Genomic DNA, 23,730 nt, shown 5'->3' with positions numbered 1-23,730 from the left:
CCTCGAGACTACTAATTAGGAAATTCTCTTTCCCGACCGAAGAGGTTGGGTTCGAAGCGAAAGTCGACAAAGTCTCGAACAATTTTGCAGAATTGCGGAGATACGTCAGTCTCTCGTGAAACGTCTGGAGTAATATCTGTTTTGTTTAGGGAGATAGAAGCATGCAAAATAGGAGAGCTCAAGACGAACAAATCGTCAGTGAGGCTTTGCTGCACCTTCTAGGCGCTGGCGATGAATATACCAGATGTACAGTGCCGATGGTCATTTGCCCGAACAAATTCTTTGACAATGTACATTTTGGTGGTACCACATCCCCGCCCCAGGCCTCTCTCAGAGAAGGGTAGAGGAGCAAAAACCCGCCAACCACGACCCTAGGAGCGACCCTCGACTGCACCAACCTCCACAGACCCGAGAAAACACCCGTCCGTTCTAGGAAGGCGATCGAGCATCCGGGAAAATTGAAGCCTTGTCAGTAGGAACAAGTCCAACACCATTGACCCATTCATGAGAAATAGCCCCCCCCCCAAACGAAGGCCCAACCAAGCTCCTGAAGCGTCCAAGCAGCCAATTTGGGAAGGGCCTAATCCTCCAGCTGAAGAAGGTGAAGTTCAAGCTCAGAGAGATTGTGAAGAACGAGGACATCATAGACTTACTAACCTACTAGATCAAAAAGAGATTGGGAATCCCTTGGCCGCTTACATTTATGATGTGGCCGACCCTGAACGCCCTACTGGAGTTTCTAATTAAAGAAGCCTTTTTGGGGAGATAGATAGGTATTATTTTGCTGGGTTGAAGACTTATGGCAGTTATCTTAAATCATAATTACTGTAATCCCTTCAATTGTAAGTTAGCTAAGCATACACCTCTGACCATAACACCCCTTTCCTATCTGAAACAACTCTCCTACCACACCCGTCAATTTGAAGCTTTGTTTTGTCACCCGCTAGCTCCAGCAGCTTCTTGGTAGGACGGCTCTCTAACCGATTTGAACGCTCATTCAGCAACCCCAGGATTGTGCTCTTGTAGTTTTTTCCCAGGTCCTCCCACACAAACTTCGGATCAAGAGCCTTAATAAAGACGCGCATCGCAGTAGTAGGAACATTCAGGATACCGCAGACAATTTCAGCCGAAAGGTCCCCTTGCAACGTAGTGATGAAGGTAGACTGCATCGACGATTCGAATTTTGCGAATCCGCCTTCTGCTTCTCTTTCGATCATGGTACTTGTGTTTTTTACTGATTGCTCAGCTGACTCAATGGTAGGAAGGGATTGCGGCTCTTCTCCCGTGAGAATTTCGTGAAGGGAGACCTCATCTAGAGGCTCAATGTTATCGCCGAATTGGCCTTTTTTCCCGATTTGCCAAGGAATACGATATTTCTCTGCATCGCCGTTGACCTTTCTGCTAAATTCGAGACTCTTTTTGGTAGCTTCGTCAATATCATCCCCGAAGTCTGCGCCTAGAAGGTGTTTGTATGCCTGCATATTTTGAACCTTCAAATCATCAGGCTTAACTTGCCAGAGAGAAGCAAGTTCGGCATGTTTGTCCAAAATCGCTTGACAAGAATCCTTCATCTTTGCCCATTCTTTGTTCTTACAAGCTTCTGAAACTTTGATCTTGATTGAGCCAAAGGCAGCTGAGCGCGCGGTGTAGGTGCAAGCGAGAATGAGGTCATCGTGAGCACGTCGTTGACCTCCATTGGCGAGATGATGAAGATACTGGATGATCCTGGTATAGCCCTTACTCTGTCGCTCTAACTGCTTTGGAAGCTGGTCTAGCAGACGAGTTGCGATGGTAGCGATGTCAGACTCCTCCGCTGTAAAAGTTCGCATGAGGACGGTAATAATTGTGCGGGAATGGTGAAGCTCAATGTTTCGAAGCTTGGAAGCCCTGATGATCCGATCTGTCCGGTTTAATTTTACCGAATCCACCTCTTCGCTCTTGGTCACCACACGGACAATTGCCTTGTCCAAGAGCTTCTCCAAGTTTTCGTTGAACTGCTCAAGAGGCCACCCGGTGTAAGGATACAGAGCGACGACAGTTTCGTACCAAATCCAATCGACATCGGATTTGGGGACGTTGTATTGAGGGTTCAGACCGAACAACTGCCAGACCATACTTTGAGGACGCACGCCTGAGCCTGCTATTGTCAACAGATTACCGAAGAGTCCTCGCATCAATCTTGTGACAGTGTCTCCAGCCTCCTGTGACACAATCGGCGCGGTTGTCCTCATCGCCGCGAGCTTCGACATAGCTCCCATTAACAAAGCGCTCATAAGATGGGTAGTTTCTTTGCTGTTAGGTTCAATCTGATGCTCTCTAGCCGACACTGCTTGACTAAGAGTAGACCTCATGAGGATTCGTAGTGCGGCAATGTGGGGTTCATTGCACTTCTCCATCCATCTCACGGTGTAGGGACTTTCGAGGTTGACGAATTCATCCCAACAGACCCAGGCTAACATCGATCCGGTTCCTGATTCTTGGCTCAGGTATGGCAATGCCAGAATTGGATGGGAGGGACCGTCCTGACTTTGAAGTGGACCATTGTGGTTGGACTGCGACTGCTCGATGATAATTCCGGCATCGAATCCCTCGAGATATAGAACCCTTGAGTCAAGGTCGCAGCATGAACTATAAAACAGAGGTCAGCACTATACGATGTAGAATTTTCTGGGGGTTGCAACAATAGAGAGTGTTTTAGTGGAGGAAGAAATCTGGTAACATACCTGGCATTGATTGCGGTGTCTTTCAGATTCCCCAAGAGCTGGGAGTAGGACAATGTGTCAATATTCAATAGCATGACACCCATATCTCCCGCATGTGTTTCAAGGAATCCTGCCAGAGTGTCAAAAGTCATGGACTTAACGGCCTCGACATTGGCCAGAATCTGAGTTTGGCGAACAAGTCTCTTCAGATCGTGTGTCCGCTTTGAAGTCGTTTGACAAGAGATTATGTTGACCAAGCTTGAAATGAGCGGCCCAAGGGCAATTTGCATCTCCTTTGTGAGCTTTCTCAATTTTCCAAGCATAGAATTCTTCTTCTTCGCAGATTCTGGATCTGTGGGTTTGTATTCCTGGGTCAGGTAGTTGGTGTAGTTCTTTCTCAATGTAGCTGTTGCGTTGTCGATCCTGCTTGAGAGTACAGATACCAAGCTTTTGGAGAGTTCCTGTAGTTCTTTCTCGCTCAAAAGAATTTGGAGCTGGGGAACCGCTGCTAATATGTCCTCTTCCAGCTCTTTGATTTGGTCGATCGAAAGTTCTTCGAACAGCCTCTGAAGATTTCGAGGCTGGACCAACTGGCCTGAAGTGGGTAGGATGATAGGAGTTGCATGGCCGAGGGTAACAACACGCTCAATTCTTGATTCTAGAATGAATTCAATATCGATAGACTCGAGTATAGACGTCACATCAGAGCCAAATTCGAGTGTGGAGGTGTTGATGTGTGCCCGATTAGCAATACCTCGGTAGAAGTAATATCTATCGGAGATTTGAATTAGAACCAAGGATTGTGGTCCTGCGAGTGCTGTAACTGCGTTGATGTTTGCTGAGTTCAACAACGACATAATATCGTCGGTATTCTTTGGCCCAGGGTTTGAACTCAGTTGCACAATGAAAAGTGCATTGATTCTGTAAATACTTGCGAGGTTGCGGGCGTTATCTGTCATTCGATCGTCAACAACCACGACGGCATTCTTGAGTTGCTTGTAGTAGTCCCGGATCGCAATTTCACCGATGAAGGGAACGTTTGAAGGGGCCGTCCCCGTTGCCAACAGAAATGGGCCTTCAAGCTGGGAACCAAATATGCATGGCAAAACAACGGCGGATGGCTTAGTCTCCGTAGGGAGCTCTTCTCCTGGTAGCCTGAATTCAATCCCAGCCCCAAAACGTATGATTTGTGCTTTTTCTAAATCAAGGAAGGAAGGGAGAGTGGCTAAATCGGTGGTAAATACGGCGTTTTCTTTGGTGATCTCGTGCAGACTCTCCAAACTCGAGCTAGTTTTCTCTTCAGTTGAATCGCCTATTGGTGTAAGATCTGTATAAGTATTAGCTTTTGTAGGTCTGACGGCTTCATAATGACAAGGCTTACTTCGTGTAACAGTTGGAGAAGTATCAGATGTGGTGAAATCGGCACGGGTGATGGCTTCCAGGAAGGAAGCACTTTCCAATTTTTTACCGGAGCAGCTTTTATTTAGATCAGTCGTTGCTGTTGACAAAATTGAACAGACCAGAGAGTCCCCTTCACGCTTGATCACCAGTGGGCAACATATGGTTGCGTCTCCAATTGTCGCTGCATCCAAAGGGACCGGGACGATATAAAGGGTCTGCCAATAAAGATTAAATCCGTGCCTGAGGAAAGCTAATTTGGAAAGATACCTTATCTGCATGATCAGCAACGAGCAAAGCAGGGTGGGTTCCCAGGAATCTTGTAATGGGGTGCATGTTGTAGCCAGATATGAACACGCATAATTCTTTCTCTGTGAGAGTGTCCTTTTTGATCTTGACATACTGCAGGAGATCTTTTCCGCAGTTGATATCACCACTATGGGCAATTCCTGGAAAGGTAGCTGTTGAATTCCAGCAACACGTGTTGCATGATGCATCCGCGAAGCAGAAATCGTAGTAAGTGGGCGTTCTTTGAGAGACTGCCAGGATCATAATTTCACCAGACACTATCGGGACCTTGAACGTAGAAGCTGGCGCTTGTAGGATTTGGAAGTGCTCGAATATCCCTGCTAACGGTTAGTGTTCGAAGTTTTCTCAAAGGAGAGCGAGATAAGACGTACCGAGATCAGACTGGAAGCCAGCCATGCGCCTCAGAAGGACCTCACCCATCTCGCCCATGTCCACAGCATTGAAGAAAAAGTCATCTGGATAGGAGGAGATGTCAATTTCGTTAATGCCGGTCTCTGTCCGACAAAGAAGAAGTCGCTCGGGACTGAAAGGGTGTGCTGAGCCGACTGGAAGTTCCTCTAGGATCTCTCGAATCCGAGCCTTCGATGATGCGAGCGGGTCGAAGAAGGTTTTTCTTACTTGCTCCATTGCTAGTACGAAGTCTAGTCACGAATTATGAGGTTGATTGTTTCGGGGGGAATTCAAGGTGAGGAGAAGGAAGAGAGGGAAGAAGAGCTGATCCTTGGTGCATCAACTGGGCCTTTATATGCAGGTCTAAGCCTAACCAGCGTGACTTAGTAACGAGTTACCTTAACAAATATGGCTACATCTGTGGATAAATAAAACACTCAAGGAATATATACGTTTTTTCTTTTTCTAAATCCTCGTGAGTCACCGCGTCAAAAGTACGACATGAAAATCAAAGCAACATGATCCAGTGTACTAATGGACACTTGAGTGCCAGATAAATGAATAGCAGTTTACCGGTATACGTATGGAATTCACTACCTTTCTTCCTCGCCATTCTACTAGAAACTAATACTGCGACAAGATCCGCCCCATGAAGTCTGTACACTATACATATCTTTTGCTTCATACCGTATAGTCACATAGGTAGTCGTAAAATACTGTGACTTTCGGGGGCCCAAGTGAAAAGATGAGTCACAAACTTATAGTTCATGAGGCTCAAAATAAAGTGGATACTCTTGTAACAAATCAAAATGGGATTATAGAATGCGCGAGAGAGTATGAAAGGTATGAGAAGCAAAAAGCTTATGTGACTCCCAATTTCCTTTTAGGAATACCTAATCATGCGTTCAGATCCGTGTGATAAAATCCTACATAATATGCATTGTCTCTTAGCGTGGAGGCAGGCATAGAGAAAACTGGGCTTCTGGATTTTAAGTCTAATGAAATTGAGTCATCTGAGTGATAATTCAAAGAAGCAATGATGATTATTTCTCTTGTTCCGTCCCTTTTGCTAGGGATGACCCTGATATCACTGGTAGGCCGACACGATCCCGAAGAAAGCTCAAAATATCTTCAACCTCATCTTCAGCACGGTACCAATGCCCCAATCCCTGATATTCCTTCCATGTTACATCCATTCCTAGACCATTTGACAGAATACGAGTCATCTTTTCACCAAGACCCGCAGAGACCTTGGGATCTTCTGCGCCATGGCCAAGAAAAACAGGAGTCTGGAGGTGACTTAAACTCGATGGATGGCTGTCTTCCGATGGCGGCGTATTGCCTGAAATCATAGGAAGAGCAAGGATATCACGAATATGGTTGATAGCTTGGATGACCAACGGAGCTTCCTCCTCGTCATCTTCAAATGGATTGAAGTCATCACGTGGTGCACTGTCTTCCTCAATCTCCTCTTTGAAGGGATCAAAATCATCACGTGACGAGCTGCTTTCCTCTAATAGATTATCGTTGAAGCCTTGTTCGGAATATGCATCTCTTTCTGACTCTTCTTCACTTTCACTTTCTTCGCATGAGTCATCGTCCGATTGTATGTTTTGAGAATTGTCTCCAGCCGAAACTAGGCTTTCGTCGGATGGGAGAATCTCGCGTAATTGCTGTTCAAATGGCAGCCATCCACTCATCCCAATAAATGCCCCGAGTGGATTTGCTTCACTGGTGTCGGCCCAACCACCTAAAAGGGTGAAGATGCCTGCGGCACATCCTTGGCTCAGCCCCCACAGGATGATCTTTGAATGATTTTCATCGCCCAAGATCCGAGCTTCTGCGGTGACTAGGCCGCGAATAAATTCAGCCGTCTCATAGAGCCCTTCCACTTGAAGGTCTGTTCTTTGTCCAGGATCTTCAAGGGAGTAGTTGTCATACCACTGATGAATTGGGATCTTTTTGAGTACAGTTGACCGCCGCTTACGCGCAGTAGGAAAGACAAATTTCACTGTAGGAAGTCTTTTTTGTAGGTTTGTCGACACAAGGAGCTCATGACCGAAGCGCTCGGCATTACTACCTCTTCCATGAAGCGAAATGATAGTATGTGTGTGCTCTTCACTCAGTGGCCGGATGACCAATGGGTTCGGGTATGGCTTTCGAGACATCAAGCAGGGTTCGAGCAGGACAAGAGAGCAAACAGAACCAGGCGGAAAGAGAAAGTGGGAGAAGATTCGAGGAGAGACTAAGAGGCATATTGACAAAGGGAAAGAAATATGGAAGACCACATGGGACTCAATACTTATTTCTGTGCTATTATTTTCCGATTGACAAGAGGGGGTCCAAGCCCTCTGAAGCGCCAACTGGAAGACCCACGTAGGCGGTCCGGGGCGATTCGCTTTACTAAGTCATCACAAAATTGGAAGGTTAGAAACACCGAACGTTTCGCATTCCATGCAGGAAAAGTCGTTCCCTACGCACCGTCGAGCTAAAATAGGATCAAGAAGTTTCAGCAAGCGCAGGGCATGGCATTCGGTCGCTCTCTGCAAATCATTCAATCAGTACTTATAAAAAGATACTTGATTAACCCAGAACATCAGGCCATATGCACAATCTCATCACATTTAGATTGCATTCGGCGCTAAATGATAGAGTATAACTATATCCAATCTCTCTTAATCCCTGGAGAGATGAATACACCCCTGCATGATAATCGTTTCTGGTTCTGTGGCGATACGCTACCTTTAAATTTTCACTATATTTATTCAATCCTTAAAAAAGCACGCTTGTGAAACAGAATTTGAGCAGATGAAGAGACATATAAAGCTACAGTTATGACCCAAGACCCTGTACAATATCACGATCATTTAGCCTTCCCTCAATATATCATCCTCCCGTCTGGCATTTAATTCATCAAACAATTTCAGCAACTGAAACCCCCAACTTGTTTAAAGACTATCATTCAAACTTGGAAAATGCAACGCATCGACACCTCTTTGTTGGACATCTACGTTGCATACGGCAATCGAAGGGGTGATGATACATTACATTGGATCCTTCTACTTGCCAATCCCGGATCAGACCGCTGTACGTGGTACCATGTTATTGGAGGTCCCACCCAAGGACGACCATACCAGCCGAAGATTGAAGCCAACAAGAGAGTGAACAGTTTTGGCATAGCGTCAAAAGTATGGGTTTCACGAATTCCAGCAAGCGAAATCAACAAAGTGAAAGCAGCCACACAGGCAGTACCTCTACAAAGATGCCAGTGCTGGACTACGGAAGTGCTGGCTGTGCTTGAACGCAAAAACCTGGTCCCTGGTGGTACCAGTGCGTATCACCGCACCCAAATCGAACCCTCTCGGTTTGAGCATTGTGGAAGCGCGGGATCTTGTCGCAATTAACCCACCATTTGGCAACGTGATCCTCAACATCAAACTCCGGCCTCCTGTTGGTGTCGAGTTACTAGTCTCTCAGCTGTGTCCTCTGTTAGATCATTGCTGGATCATTTGCGAGCAGTTCGATGTGACGGGCATACTGAACGCATAGCTAGTGTGACTTCACAGTGATCTGCTTGCGTTATTGTCTCTTTATATCACGTTGATATCAGGTTGGAAAGGAATCACAAAGACTGGTAGCCGGCAACACGATGTTGAAATATCCTGATACATTGGAAAACCGAAGGTCTACTGTCTATTCGATGCCCCCTATCATCTTATCGCCAATGCCGTTGCAATTGTGATGTTGCTCATGTTTGAACTGAGCTCTTATACCTGTCTCATGCTTGTCACTCTTTTCGTCTTCAACTCTTTGACCGATCTTTCTCGAAATGTCTGCGCTATTTTCTTGGTTACTAGATGTCGGTTTTTGCTTTTTCTTTTGAAGTTGGTTGAGTATTTCCATCCATATGTCGCCTATCCTTTTTGCTTTTAGTGAGGTTCTGTTTCTACTTGGACTCCCCGAAGCGTACTGTTTTTGAATGAGATACGTATTTACTTGCATCTGGGGTTTCCCCTCAACTAAAACATTTCCCAATCTCTTCTGTTGGATAGATAAAGTAGAACCTCGAAGCGGGATTCGAGAAGTCGTCACCAGACGACCTCTTGCATATGTAACATGACAGCATGCTCGAGGTAAAATGGTTTAAGTACAGTATCCACAATGCCATCCCCGACCCAACGGCTTTGCCAGTCCGGGTGATACATAGCCTTAATATATTCCCAGTACTCAGGATAAAATCCAGCCATCTCCCAGTCGAGTATTCCAACAACCTGTTCGCCTCTGATAATGATGTTTCGCGGAGAAAAGTCCGCATGGGTGAGCACTGTTGTATGGGATGGCATGGCTCGAATGAGCTTGGAAACATGATTAACCCATGAGTTTGTTTCGTTGATAGTCATTGCGCGAATCAACCCCTCATTGAATTCGTTCTCCGTCTTATACGGGCCGAACCCACCCTGCTCGGCACAAAAGACAGGATCCTCACAAGCCGAACCATCAATGGAGCCGATAAAATTGCCTTCAATAGATCGTAACTCGGACATGAATTGTTGCAATTCCGAGATGATCTTTTGGCGCCGCGTGTCATCCATGTCTTGAATAACATCACGAAGGACCTCCCCTTCAATGTACTCCATAACAATGACACCACGGTCGATTGTTTCATCAACATAAGCGTTGTACACCTCAGGAACTGGAATGGAAGTTTTAGAGCGGATGAACTTCAAAGCTTCTGCTTCAGAGAGACGGTTTGGGTCGCATAATTTGACTACCGTTTTATCATCCACACGAAAGACATTGATCATGTTATCCGCAACGAGGCGGTTTGCGTCGGTCAATTCTGATGGTGGTATTCTGCGATCCATGGTAGAAACAAAAGGGAGGGTTTGTGGCGAGATAAATAGGATGCTAGAGATCGCGTCAAGCAACAATTTGGTGTTTGTTTTTTTGGCGCTGAACCCCTCCAAGGTCACATGATACTGGTATTTGATACTATTTATAGACCCGAGCGGTATGATGATGATGATGATGATGAATTCATTGACCGGATTTAGCTCGCTATTACATACATGCTGCTACATATGCGGTACCCACTTGAGCAATCTGCCCAATATGTATATCTTCAACATATTGAAGCAGGTGTGATACGACCGACCACTACCACATTGTATTTACTAAGTATTTCACGTATACTACTAAGAAGGAGGGATATCCGGGTTATAATATTAACCGATACTCTACTATTCCAAATATCTCCTCAATAGATACTATTAGTTTTAGTAGTATGTAGTACAGAATAATGTATGTGTATACTGGGCCCTCAAGGGCGTAGAATTGTGCGTCTCACTGAATAAATAGTTGTGATGGGCCCAAGGGCATTAGAACACTTTTTTTGTTCTATGTTGATCTCTACCATAATTATATAGCGTGCATTACCCATCCCATTTATCCAGATCTAGTCCATCTGCGAATATACCTCCAGCGCCTCATCCAACCGTCCAAATACACCGCCATGCCATCCCTTCAACGCTTCCCATTCCTCCCCCGGCAACATGGCCCGACTCATACGCAACCACCCGCCCACAATGAAGTCTGCATAACTTGCCCTAGTTCCCAAAATAAATGGCCCAGTCACATCAGTCGTATACAGCTTCGCAAGTTCACCCAGGGCCTCCTCAAACGCCTTGAACAACTCGATCCTCTCCTCTGCACCAACAGCCATAGCCTCCCACGGTACTCCCACTCTCTTCGAGAACATCGCCTTACACTCCTCCGCAACAGCAGGATCAAAAGGGAAACCTTGCGCTATCACGCGCGCATTCGCACTAAACAAAGCATCGACATTCGTATTGAACTTCGCGTACGCGACAGCAGGGCCATCCGAAACCTGCGCCTCCGCAATGGGCGGGTAAGGCCCCATGTCGTGCACAAAGACAAATTCAAGCTCCTGCGCCGGGAACAAGTCCCCCGCTCCCGAGCACGGGTATTGTTCTTGGAGGTATGTCGCGATTTCAAAGGAGTCACCCACTATCCGCCCGGTGGCTGGGTCTGAGAGGATGGGGAGGGTATGGTAGGGGGATCCGTCGGCGAATTTGCGGGAGGCGGGGATGTCGAGAGGGCCGCGAACGGAGCTGATGTCGAGTAGGGGCACCCAGGTTGTTTTGTAGGAGATGTTTTTGAAGTTCAGGGCGAAGCGGCTTTTCCAGGGATTTGGGGAGGCGGCGGATTTTGTGACGGGGGGTGCTAGGGCGATGTCGTAGAAGGTCATTGGGGCTGTAGTGGGTGACATGGTTGAGGGTGTGGTTGTGGGTGTCAACGTGCTCGGAATTTTGAAGAATTGGAGTTGGAGGAGTTGTTTGAGTGTGAGACACACTGCGAATCCGGTTTTGTTTTGTTTTTGAGGTTAATTGATCTCTAGAAGAGTAGTTCTACATATATACCAATTGGTGGGGAGGCCCCGGGGTGGGGCTGGTCTGAGTCATGACGACTCATGCACGATGTGGGGATCGTGGTTCCCATGTGGATATGCAACACGATGTACATCATGCATACATGGCGAGTCAAATATTTTGTTTAGTACGTTAGAAAAATTGTAGAAAATTATGATAAAATTATGTCACTGCCACTGTGCTCCAGGACTATAAAAAAAATATAGATTGGACCAAGGCCAGGAGGAAGGATGTTCACAAGATGGTGGTAAGCAGGATATAGAGGCATGTACACCGCCTTCCTTATATGTCACAATACGAGGTTCAAACCACAAGAGAACCACAGCAAAACCATGGTACGGTGTGGATCTCATGGTCGAGGTTCGGTTTGAGTTGAGTTCGATCTCGGTGCGACCTAGTTCGCCCAGGAAGGCCAATCTCATGTGGATAGCGTCCAGTCACAGGGCCGGTCAAGGCTTGGACACAACTTTTTATGTCTCAGCACAGCCATTTCTGTCGTTCAGATATCCATATGTGCATCATCGGAGTATGTACAACATGCGACGTACAAAATACGTATATGTTGCGAGTTGAACAGCCAAAGCGGATCGCCCGTCGCCCTACAGCTGGGCGCCCCAAACTCCCATTTTCAGGGGGAAGGGTCCCATGTCGCACCAATGATCAGTGGCACTAACGAGTTAGTGGTGAATTTGCATTCTCGGCCCCGTCCCAGCAGTCCTAGTGTAAGCTATAAGAAGCCCCCCGGTGTGTGGCTCAAGTTTGAACTTTCTGTCCTATAACCTTGGAATCTTCTTTCCGTTGCAGATTTTCTTCTCCGTCGTGTTTTTCGGTTGAATATCTACGGATTCATTTCACTCGACCAACCTGGCTAGCTTACACTGTCATGTCCCCGCCTGGCTGTGCGAGTATTTATAGGAAAGTCGCCGAAAGCGCTATCGGGAGTTCTGTGATCCTTTTCATTGTCAATGAGATTGAAGATTACATGGCAATCAAGGATCAATACCTGACAGCGTCGAGCATTGCAAACATGCTGGTATTATTTGTCTTTTTTCTATCACACAGCGTTTACTGAAACTTGCCGCGGGCCAGGGAGTCACTCAACGGGAAAGGCGAAGCCATGGAGAAAGAGAAGAGCTCTTCATTATGAAGTGACTGAGAAACATTGTGTTTCTTTCGCTGCTACACAGGCCCTCAGTTCAATCGGGCTCACAAACCTCTCACGATCGAGTGCTCGAACCTTCAATAGCTATAGCACAGCGTTCCATTTGCAACAATGAGATAAACTCTCCTTTTCTCTCTCGCTCCTTTTGCAACTCCTCAGCTCGCATCCCAGGCCCGGGTTGCCCATGAGGCTTCTTTTTCTCTTGTTCTGTGATATGATCCTCCAGACGCTCCAACTCCAGCGCTGTGATAAATTGACAGACAACAGTTGAAGCTGTCAACCGTCCGACTACCCCCAATGCATCTAATGTTCCAATAAACAGGACAGATGAAAGCATCACTGTCCCGAAAAGAACATGTACAGCACCAGCAATATTTGACAGAGAGTAAAAGAATCTGGGCCCCAAAGTCCATTGAAGCCCGCTCTGGGTATAGTTATACCACTCGAACGATGCAGCTACTACCGCAAAGCAGACCGGAATTAATGTGATAACCACCCACAAAAACTCGAGATATGAGGACGTGCATTTCCAGCTGACAATCGTTTGTCGGCTTAGAGTCCAAACGTTAAGAAACACATTAACCGCCGCTCCAACCGCGATCAAATATTTTAGCAAATATTTTAGCAAAAGTTTCCATATTGAATGTGTCGGCAGTGTTTCTTGCTCCTCGGGCTCTTCCACACGATGGCAGAAGATCCGATGAAAAAGCCAATTAATCCAGGTAAAAAACCACATCTCCCCAGAAGCGAAGGGGCTCGCTTCATTAGACTTAATGGGATCCGTCTTGGCCCACGGCATTCCGAAAGCAATCGAGGGAGCGCCTAGGACACAGAGAAACCCAAGAATTGGGCTCTGATAACACAGTCGCGCCTTGTGGTTCAGAGTTGGACCCATCTGTGCTAGAACCGTCGGCGCTAGGCCGAGCAGAACCAGGGCAGATGACATATCCGCCTTGTCGATTTCTTTGGTGTTGTTGTAAATGCAGCTAACCAAGTTTTTGCACGTGGTTGAGTCTTGTGCACCCCATTCTTTGACGGCGGCCGTGTAATCTTCGAGGCAGGTTAGGGCCTCTCCCTCTTGTGTTAGGGTCCATTGGTAGAAGGGATACCAATGTTCAAATTGTTTAGCGTTACTTCCGTGGAAGAAGAGGGCTATGACACTCAAGAGAACTAGGAAGACTCTTAGTAAAATACTTCACTGTATGTTATTTCCGCATAATTACCTGGAAGCCACCGCATAGGGTTTAACTGTGATCCGTAATCCACAATAGGATCCACCTAAACCAGGATGTATCAAATCTGAAGAGCGGAAGAGAACATGAGAATTACAACTGCGAGGACAGGCAATTTGTATCAAACGAAAATCCCTCGGTTGGGTTTGCGGCTGAACGAGCTAAGGCCCAAAGTGGAAAACTGATACATTAGGAGGCGCCACAAGCGCTTACCCAAGTGCACTCCACGGCAATCATTAAATAATTTCTTATGTATGGGATTGGGTATGGGTTTGGATTTACGGGATTTACGGGTTACAGGAATGGGCTGACTGCACGCTCTTTTTGATCACCATCTGTACACTCCTCTGGGACTCGGCGTTAGGACTCGAGTTCTTGCTTCAGTTGGAAGAAGCGCCTGCATAGTCATACGCGACTAGTTAGACTGCAACAGGTTAATTGAACTTTGATTGATTGAAGCGCTTACCCAACCCCACCACCCCCTCTGCTCCAAGAATATGGACAGCGGACATTTCACATCACTTTAGACTTATCATATACTCAACTAGAAGGGGCCAAATTCCAAAAGGATCTAGAGAGCTTTCAGAGCTAAATATCGAATCCGCCCTCTATTTCTTCTTTTCAGGGCATCTAGTCGACTGTTCCTAGCATGGACCCTCATGCATTTCCAGCAATCGATCTACTTGTTAGCATCTTTATGGACGACAAACAACTCGCACCGCTGTACCGAGAGGGGATTCTCGAAAGCTGTATCTCCCCATCACGCTTCATCCAAGATTTCAGACTACTCAAGCGATTCGCAGTACGGCTGAAAGAAGAATCCCACAATGCAGTTGATGTTGACGTTGCAAACCTTGTTGCGTCAAGAGCGGATCTACTTGCTGCTAGAATTGGAAACAAATATGAGCAGCAGTGCTTTCAACTAGGCCGCTTCTCTACGCAGCCACAAGGAATGGAAGTAAAAAGCGAAGCCCAAGCGGATCTAAACAATGACTTCCATAATATAAATAGCGAGGAAAAATACGAAAATGAGCCAGAGCCGGCTAAATCTTTTGGCATAAATCGTAGGTCCTAGACTTTACTATGTATAACATTTGATAAATGTACATTAGAGAAACTATTAGGGACCAGATCACCATTGTACCCTGGTGGGGCACAACCGTAATAAATTTCGAATATCATGGTGGAATATGTAGTTGAATATACAACATGGGATGTTTTACCCAGAAAACCATATGACCGCCAAATGGCGTGCTCTATACAAAAAGGCATATTAAGAAACAAACGGAAATATTACCAAATTTGATATGTATAGATGATGATGGTCGACAGAGTAGAGGAAAAGAGAAAAGATATTGTCGGGTGCTACGTTGGGGGAAGGTGCTAGGTCGTGCAGTTGCCTTTTTGGGAGTTTCTTCCTTAGGCAGTTCAAAGGTTGACTAGGCCAAGTTCCTGATATTATAATACAATTATGTATCGTTACATAGAAAACTCCTCTGCAAAATAGACAAGAATAATAGGCGTGATGATGCCGACATGATTCATTATGATCTCACCCAATTATCCATACCTTTTATAGCCTCTTAATATGAACTATAAATATACCTATATATTGACTGACCATGGAGTTCAGGAAAAATGCATGCTTGAATTGAAGATCCTTTGCTCGAGTACGATATTTGCTTCACACTATAGTTATCTCAGAACAATTACGGAGTGGTTTCCAGGTTTCCAATGCTCTCACCCCGGAATGTTGGCATCTCTTGGTACTTCTTTCGCCAGTAGAAACGGCGTAGAAGTGGTCGCACATCGTCTTCTGCTAAACCTTCTTTCTGGCCTAGCTCTGCCTGCAACTCTGCCTTAATTAGCTTCGCTTGCAATTCCTCAAGTAGAATGCTCCGCTGATCTAAATCTTTCAGCATAATTCGCACTAAAATTTTGGACCCCCTCTGCGCCGCCTCTCCCAGAGGGGTGGTACCAAGCTTTTCATGAGTTTGAAGAGGGTCAGCCCCTCGATCCAATAATAGTTGGGCTGAATTCGACATTTTCCTGTCAACAATATCGTGTAGAGGGGAGTAGGGGCCCCCTTCCACATGAATTCCATGTGCCAAAAGTATGTCCATAGTAGCAGCAACAGCATCCCAGTCTTCGCTTGGTGAATCTACCACCCCCATCAGGGGTTTGTTGTCGATTGTGATCAAGTTGCCGATTAGTCCTCTCTCGAACAGAAGAGTCAATGACGATGTATCTGACCGAGAAAGTATAGTCCGTAGGGCCTTCCCAATTTGGGGACTCCCGGGCCCGACTTCATAGCCGCTGTCTAGAAGATATTCTATCATCGATGCTCCACCATGAGCTGCCGCCTCAATGAATGACTTAGGGTACGCGTCCGTACCCAACGTGGACTCTATGAACGAAGCCCTCTGTTGGAGAATCTGCGCTGCGGCTATACTTCCAGTTCTCAACGCCCTCACGAAAACTGAGTCGTAGTAAACCTCACCGACCCCATAATTTGCCTTCAGTCCAGTGTCCGCTCCACGATCGAGTAGTACTTCGAGTATTTCTGGCGTTTGAACGGCTTCAAAAAAGACCGGCACATTGTTTGGGGGGACACGATGATTCGGATTTGCCCCGTGGTCTAAGAGCATATTGACCATCCACTTCTGGGAGCTGTCAATCGCTGCTAGGAGTGGGGTTGGTTCTCCTCCATTTAGCAATGATTTGTCCGACTCGATTGCGTGGTTGAGCAGAAGCTCAAAAGCGCCGTGATGACCTCGATGGGCTGCCAACGCTAGAGGCAATGGGTATCCCCGAATGGAAAGATATCTCGATCCCCGGAGTTTTCCTTCCATGCCCCATTCCCGACCCTCGGAAGTAGGAAAATCGGATGAGCAGCCTCGCTCAAGCAACTCTTTAATCAAGTCTTCCCAGCCACATGCAGCGCTGACCAAGAGCAACTGTCTATGGGTATCATCATCAGGCTCACCATGCGCGATGAACCCCAAAACATCCATAGACCTCCGAAGTTGATCAACTATTGCATGGTATTCACGTTGTGCAGCCTCGATCAATGGACCTAAAGGCCAGGCTCTCATCGTTGGTGTCGGAGCCATTCCACGCTCTATGAGAAGCTCGACTATATCCAAGTGACCGCGCCCAGCTGCCCTCAATAGCGCATGACTAGCTTCTTGGGGAGGCTGTAGATCTGGATTTGTGTCTAGTAAAAACCGAACAACTTCGCAATGGCCTTTATCAGCCGCGTTAACGAGAATACTCGCCCCCCACCAGGCCCCGACCTGAACATCGCAGCCAAGGGAGACGAAGAGCTTGACAAGCGATAAATAGCCTCCCCTCGCTGCCACCGAAAGGGGTGAAATATCAAGGCCATCAAGGCGTTCAAATCGAACATCCGGAGGGACACCGTGAGAAAGCAAGAGCCGAACGACACTTTCGTGGCCACGACCAGCCGCTAGTATTAACGGACAGCCTTCATCATCCCTGTAAGCATCAATCGAAGGTTCTCGAAGCCAGCTCCAAGACCAATTTGGATCGACTCCATGATCAAGCAGCAGTCGCACAATAGCTTCATGTCCATGAATGCAAGCGAGCGCCATCGGGAGCCACTCTTCGTAGTACGCGGCATGCGGAGAAGCTCCAGCTTCTAGTGTATATCGCGCAGTTGCTTCGGAGCCATTTTTCGCGGCCCATTCGAGAGCGCAGGCGTGCGAGTGGCGCACGTTAAATTCGTAGAGGGAATGATGCAGTATCGAGTAAAGTCGTCTGCATGTTTGGAGGAATGTGTTGAGGCAATATTCATCATCAAGAAATTCACCAATCAATAACAGAAGTTCGTTTGGTAAATCTAATATTTGCATATTTAAAAAATGGAAACCGTTCCGATGCAGCGTAAATTGTGTGTTGATGGTTGGAGAGTTTGGGTAGACCGACAGGTCACTGGCTCGTATCTGCCACATTTCCAAGGCAAAAAGGGACCAGTTTCAGAAGAGTCTAGCCGTGGCAATAGGTGTCCATCAATCACCCCTAAAATACTAAATGAAAAAGACACATGGTGAAGCTATCTCTAGATGATGGAGACGATAATGAACTCAATTATAACATGGATAAATGAGTCGGGTAGATAGAAGACAATAGATTTGCAGAGATGAAGTAGGTTGTTGAAGGACGAAAAGCTCTGTTTGGGAGGTGTAGTGGTACACACCAAAAATAGGTGGCAAACGCGAATTTTTCGGGCAGCTCTCTCACATTGACAGCAGGGCTAAATACTCTGTGCAGGCCCTTTGGCATTTTCAACGGCAACAATAAGTGGGGGTCCTTAGGTTATTCACGCGACCGGATTAGGCAACTTTTGGGTTTGGTGGGGCTGAATGTTGGTCTGTGGGTCCCAAGTATTTTTACACACAGCAAGAACTTTGGTTCTGCCTATGTTGTATAGCTATCTTTCTCTATTTTGATTTCGTAGATCAGACATTTATTTTGAGTAATTTGGCCTTTAGAATGCTTACAGAAATTCACTGATCAAATGTTCAACACAGGTTAATTAATTTGACGGTCGCATGTTCGTGAAGTTGACCTGGGACCCGTAGTAAATATACCCCTTAGGATTTACGCTCCACATTAAAATAACTAGTAAAACAACATGGAAACAAATAGAGAGCGGAACAGCCGATAATATCGTGCATATTCGACACAACCAGCTTCTGGTGCCAATAAGCGACACTAGATACATAGTAGAAGACGCAATTTTACTGAAGGGCAGCTGGCTGTTCAACATCGTCTCGCTCTCCTCTTTTATTATGTTAGAACGAACTCGTGGATAGCTGTTAGGAGACTCACTTGTGTTGATTGCGAGTCCAAAATGTCGCCAAGTCTCCAACCGGCAAAAAGCAAGGGAATCCTATGGACTCAAATAGTTGCACAATTAACAGGTAGAAGCCGAGTAAACTAGCAACAAAGAGCGAAGCTCCAGCGCCCTAAAAAAACAATTGATCGAGTCAGAATCCAGTCAAGATAGAAGGGAAATCACAACGACGCGGATTGGTACTCACTTTCACACATCGATTACCAGTAGCTGCATTGCCTTGGCCTAGTACCCAATAGGCCGAAGATAGAAGAAGGAAAACCAAGAGCAGGCAGAGGAAAATGAGGGTGTATACCACATTGATGCGTGTTGCACATATCATGAAAATTAACATCAGAACAGCCATAGTTATGAATAGAAACGCTGATTTAGTTAGAGCCATTCATGAAGATGAGAAACATTAGTTTCAATTACCATATGTATTCAGAAAGCCTTCGCTAGCGAGCCCGGCAGCTGTATCGGTGGTTGACGAGGAATAGGGAGCTACAAAACGTGAGCAAACTGATAGCTTCCCTTGGATGGAGTAATATATTTGATTGGGCGGACTCACCAGCTGCATTGAAGGCAGGAATCATGGTAGCTGCAAACGCAAACCAAAACCCACCTTTGAAAATAATCAGCAACATGAACGAGTGATTGAGGCTTCTCTCATGGTATAGGAAGACTCACCAATAGTGCCAAACACAACACAGGGAAAGGTGTTTCCGATGATGAATTCAAGAATACTTGTGATAAGCAACAAGAGACCACCGAGGAAGACAATAGGTCCACTATTTGATTCGTTAGATGAGGATTTCCTGTCAATATTCTCGAGCTCTCACATGAAAGCAACTCCATTTCCACTGGCTCCTCTCCAGGCCATCAAGCAGCATGAAAGGGGGGTGGTGGTGATGACAAAGCCTCCTAACGCTCTAAATATTGAACGATGAAGTTAGATCGATATTGCATGCGTAGGATATAACATGTAAAGACTCACAATGGTGTCGGATTTCCAACCTTCTTGGCTAGTGGTGATTGCCGAACCGTCATGGGAGTCAAATAAAGCCTTTCAAATTGCTCAGATGACAGTGTCACCGATGTTGGCACTGTGGTGAGACCATTGTGTGTGTGCTCCTTATTTTGAAAATTCGTCTTTGACTCGCCATTTTGACTAATGTCGCTGTCCATTTTAGTTTCGATGAGATGGATATCTCTGGTATCAAAGAGCAGAGGAATACAGTATAGAAGGTAATGAGAATGGAAGCTCTGAGAAACGAGCCTTATACGTCTTCAACATGCGGGGACTGTGGGACTTTTAACCTTCCCCAGACTTGGTGGCTGGCTTGAACTATGGGGTAATTGATCTTCGCTCATTCTACCATAGAAAGGGGGAAAGTATAATCATACTCCTTTACACCGCGTCCAATCAGGCGGTTTGTGTGGGATATATTGATTTGCAGCAAGGTCTAATGAGTCCAGAACACCAAGGGAACATAACAAAGGGTGAGAATAGACAGTGGATCCACTGACTGGCTGATCATAGATTGACCAATGGAACATACGGATGTGTCGTGTCCCGTATAAACCAGAATTCTACCTTTGATTATCGCTACCTTGGCTAAATTTCTTTTCTCCCCGCTCGTCAAATTGCCACTACAACATAAACCTCTCGCACCGGGGCTTCGGATGCCTAGGGATGCGAGAGTTTGATAGTTCATTTTTTTGTGTGGGTAACGCAGATCATGGGATGCTTGAAGGAGTCGAAGGATCACCGCTTGCCAAGAGCGGACACGTCTGGTTCGGGCCATGCGGATCCGAAATTTCATGCGGAGCCGCACGCCCAAAATAATGCTGATCTGCCCAATTTCCAAGGTTGACAATTTACCCCGCATTGTGTGGAAGTGCCCAGATGCCTACCTAGGTGACGGATAGCTCAGATATCTTGGTCTGGGGAAGGGTGCTAACCATGGTATGAACCATAAAGGCTATTGCATGCGGAGCCGCTTAGATTGACGTCCCAAATTTTACATAGTATTCGATGCCGCATTCTCTATGATAAACACCTTGGTAGCCATGTCTTATGAGGACCCCTGGCGTCTGGAGCTTCATAACGAACCCTTCATCTACGTATCTATAAAACTAGGTGCCAAGTTTGTCGCAAAAGCAAGCGTGACACAATCTCATTCCCCTTCTTTCAAGACCCACACTACACAAATTCAGGATGACCAGTTTGAACATGGCGTCTTGCGGTGAATTTCAGATCCCGCACCCTCGCAAAAAGGCTAGAAGATCCTGCTTGTATTGTCAAAAGGCCCACAAAACATGCGGTAAGCTTAGGGACACCCCCATCTGCTTGTTGTATCGAGCAAGTGTAGTTCGAGAATAATAAACTGACAAAAGACTATAGGGAATGAACGCCCTTGTGGGCAATGCGTGAAGCGCAACATGCCATCCCAATGTGTTGATGGACATCGAAAGCCGCCTAAATACCTGAATGCAGGAAAGAAGAAAGCAGCCAAGGTTGGCTTGCGTCGCAGTGTTACCTCTCTACAACAAACCCCACATCAACATGAGAATATTTCAAATATTAAAAGTTACGAGTCAGTTCAGTTCCACTTCAGAGCTATTGCATCCTTGTGTTAATATCAGGTGTAGCAAGGAGATCACTGAACAACAAGCTGTCAGTGAGCGATACATAAAAGACTACAGAAGCGATCCATTCGAGGAAGTTTTTGATGATGTCATTGATTCAAACTTTTTCTATACCGAAAGATCGAGTTTCAGACTCGGAAGGGAAGCTTCTGAGGGAAATATTGTTAAAGAAAATGACAATTTCACGACGTTCGTCTCGGATGCTGAATTTGCGACATGGTCAGAGAGATCTTCCAGCGTATCTGAAGACAGTGAAGTAGGAACGCCATACCAAGCTCTAGAAGATAGCTTCGGAGCCAACTTGGCGAAGCTACAAAGTTATGCAAGAGAAGAACCATGTTCCGGATTTGCTATCAGCAGTGGCTGGTCGAGCACATTCTTTCCTCACGAAACCGAACAATAATTTCACAGTTGCTGAATAATTCAGCCAAAACCAGCGCAAAGCGCGGCATTTGATACTTTTATGAGTGCAAACACGATCAGGTGGTAGAGAGAGATAAGTCTTATGTGTTGGATTTTCGGGGATTTTACGTCTCGCCGTCCTCTTTTTTTGTACAACTAGCAAGTTGAACCAAGATATAATTATACCAATCTATTGCTTGTGAAAAACTATAGTAACCAATGGTGCAAGGCACTGAGTTCGGTGGAGATGTTTTCGATGTATATGTTGTAGTCTTAGGGGGCAAGCGCCAATCCCCACCTGCAGTAGTAATTTCAACACATCTTGGAGATTTTTTTTCTCACCAACAATCTCCATGTCTGCTTAGGCTACTACATAGCCCCAACGGTATTATTGAGCCTGAGATTATTCCGAAACCGGACAAGAGAGCATTTCGGCCAAAACTTCCAAGGGTTTCTCCAATCACAATCGTTACCCGTGCGGCTCCGCATGGGGGACCGTGCGCGATCCCCGCAAACCTTCCCCGCATTAACTTCTCTGGGTTCCAAGTCGAGTTGCAAGACAAGTTCTAGGATCAAACACACTGGTTCCCAATCAATTGAATCAACTCCTACTGCGTATTACCTTTGTTGAAGTCCGGTGACCCGATTTAATTTCCCTAGATGACTGGAAATATGAGAATTGAGGCGGTAGGCCCCACCTCGCCTCTCTTTGCCCCCACCCGACACATTTAGCTATAAAGCTCCAATTGATGCCCCGCAAACAATCATAAACTTACCAAAGAACAATTCTTTATTCCTTGCAACCCTATAACTTATCTCAAGCTTCATTTTCATCTCTCATCAACATGTCCATCCCCGAGACTCAATGGGCGCAGGTGGCGGAGAAGATCGGAGGACCACTTGTCCTCAAACAAATCCCCGTTCCCAAGCCAGGCCCTGACCAGATTCTGGTCAAAATCCGCTACTCAGGCGTTTGCCACACCGACTATCATGCGATGATGGGCCACTGGCCCATCCCAGTCAAGATGCCTCTTGTCGGTGGACACGAGGGAGCTGGAGTGGTCGTGGCGAAGGGCGATCTTGTGAACACCTTTGAGATCGGTGACCACGCTGGAATTAAGTGGCTCAATGGCTCGTGCTCTGAGTGTGAATTCTGCAGACAATCCGATACCCCTCTCTGCGCCGATGCGCAACTTTCTGGGTACACTGTCGACGGTACTTTCCAGCAATACGCTGTCGGAAAGGCCACCCATGCTTCTAAGATCCCCAAGGGTGTTCCCCTTGATGCAGCGGCTCCAGTGCTCTGCGCCGGTATTACTGTTTATAAGGGATTGAAGGAATCTGGCGTTCGTCCTGGCCAGACAGTTGCTATTGTCGGAGCAGGTGGTGGCCTTGGCTCTCTTGCACAGCAGTACGCAAAGGCTATGGGTCTCAGAGTGGTCGCTATTGATGGAGGTGACGAGAAGAGAGAGATGTGCGAGCAGCTTGGCACTGAGGTATGGTCCTAATCTCTATACTCTGCTGTTCCTGTAAATCGAACATGGAAGCTAACCAAAACAACAAAACAGACATACGTTGACTTCACCAAGTCGAAAGACCTTGTTGCCGACGTGAAGGCGGCAACCCCTGGTGGTCTTGGTGCTCATGCCGTTATCTTGTTGGCTGTCTCAGAGAAGCCCTTCCAGCAAGCCTCAGAATACGTCCGCTCCCGCGGCACAATTGTTGCGATCGGATTGCCCCCCGATGCATTCCTCAAAGCCCCTGTCATCAATACTGTTGTTCGTATGATCACTATCAAGGGAAGCTATGTTGGAAATCAACAGGATGGTGTTGAAGCTCTCGACTTCTTCGCCCGAGGCTTGATCAAAGCTCCATTCAAGCTGGCACCTCTGAAGGATCTTCCCAAGATCTTTGAGCTCATGGGTATGTCACTCTCCCTCACTTGTATACTGGACTTAAGACTAACTTTACATAGAACAAGGGAAGATTGCTGGCCGCTATGTGCTTGAGCTGCCCGAGTAAATGAAATTTGACCATGAGTGAACTGTGCTATGGGCACATTATGAACTAGGAGTGTGATGTACATAGGTGTGGGGAGTTGCATGCCAATTTGTGTGATATATAAATTGAGATACCGAATTTAACTGATTTTCAACGACTGAAACCCTTTGATACC

At 46.4% G+C, this 23,730-nt stretch overlaps 8 protein-coding genes across 8 annotated transcripts; 2 read left to right on the top strand and 6 right to left on the bottom strand.

The window, feature by feature from the left end:
- Nucleotides 1-851: 851 nt before the first annotated feature.
- On the bottom strand, nt 852-5,036 carry PEX2_042640 (uncharacterized protein; the record flags this gene model as incomplete). Its single annotated transcript, XM_016741539.1, has 5 exons — nt 852-2,628; nt 2,724-4,029; nt 4,084-4,318; nt 4,371-4,726; nt 4,781-5,036. The coding sequence occupies 5 exons, from the start codon at nt 5,034-5,036 to the stop codon at nt 852-854; spliced, it is 3,930 nt and encodes a 1,309-aa protein (XP_016603549.1).
- An 806-nt stretch (nt 5,037-5,842) lies between these two features.
- PEX2_042630 (alpha/beta hydrolase) lies at nt 5,843-6,967 on the bottom strand (the record flags this gene model as incomplete). The annotated part of the gene is made up of 1 exon (XM_016741538.1): nt 5,843-6,967. The coding sequence occupies one exon, from the start codon at nt 6,965-6,967 to the stop codon at nt 5,843-5,845; it is 1,125 nt and encodes a 374-aa protein (XP_016603548.1).
- Nucleotides 6,968-8,887: 1,920 nt separating this feature from the next.
- On the bottom strand, nt 8,888-9,664 carry PEX2_042620 (aminoglycoside phosphotransferase family protein; the record flags this gene model as incomplete). The annotated part of the gene is made up of 1 exon (XM_016741537.1): nt 8,888-9,664. One exon carries the CDS (start codon nt 9,662-9,664, stop codon nt 8,888-8,890), a length of 777 nt encoding a protein of 258 aa, XP_016603547.1.
- A 590-nt stretch (nt 9,665-10,254) lies between these two features.
- PEX2_042610 (glutathione S-transferase family protein) lies at nt 10,255-11,088 on the bottom strand (the record flags this gene model as incomplete). Its single annotated transcript, XM_016741536.1, has 1 exon — nt 10,255-11,088. One exon carries the CDS (start codon nt 11,086-11,088, stop codon nt 10,255-10,257), a length of 834 nt encoding a protein of 277 aa, XP_016603546.1.
- Nucleotides 11,089-12,465: 1,377 nt separating this feature from the next.
- Nucleotides 12,466-13,146, bottom strand: PEX2_042600 (uncharacterized protein; the record flags this gene model as incomplete). The annotated part of the gene is made up of 1 exon (XM_016741535.1): nt 12,466-13,146. The coding sequence occupies one exon, from the start codon at nt 13,144-13,146 to the stop codon at nt 12,466-12,468; it is 681 nt and encodes a 226-aa protein (XP_016603545.1).
- Nucleotides 13,147-15,351: 2,205 nt separating this feature from the next.
- Nucleotides 15,352-17,517, bottom strand: PEX2_042590 (ankyrin repeat domain-containing protein; the record flags this gene model as incomplete). Its single annotated transcript, XM_016741534.1, has 1 exon — nt 15,352-17,517. One exon carries the CDS (start codon nt 17,515-17,517, stop codon nt 15,352-15,354), a length of 2,166 nt encoding a protein of 721 aa, XP_016603544.1.
- A 3,428-nt stretch (nt 17,518-20,945) lies between these two features.
- On the top strand, nt 20,946-21,555 carry PEX2_042580 (uncharacterized protein; the record flags this gene model as incomplete). Its single annotated transcript, XM_016741533.1, has 2 exons — nt 20,946-21,100; nt 21,156-21,555. 2 exons carry the CDS (start codon nt 20,946-20,948, stop codon nt 21,553-21,555), a joined length of 555 nt encoding a protein of 184 aa, XP_016603543.1.
- An 844-nt stretch (nt 21,556-22,399) lies between these two features.
- On the top strand, nt 22,400-23,576 carry PEX2_042570 (zinc-dependent alcohol dehydrogenase; the record flags this gene model as incomplete). Its single annotated transcript, XM_016741532.1, has 3 exons — nt 22,400-23,050; nt 23,123-23,477; nt 23,530-23,576. The coding sequence occupies 3 exons, from the start codon at nt 22,400-22,402 to the stop codon at nt 23,574-23,576; spliced, it is 1,053 nt and encodes a 350-aa protein (XP_016603542.1).
- Nucleotides 23,577-23,730: the final 154 nt, after the last annotated feature.

Source organism: Penicillium expansum, assembly GCF_000769745.1.
Source record: "Penicillium expansum strain MD-8 chromosome Unknown contig143, whole genome shotgun sequence".
Classification (NCBI taxonomy): Eukaryota; Fungi; Ascomycota; class Eurotiomycetes; order Eurotiales; family Aspergillaceae; genus Penicillium; species Penicillium expansum.
Note: the sequence above shows the minus strand (reverse complement) of the source record. Positions and strands in the feature narration are given on the sequence as shown.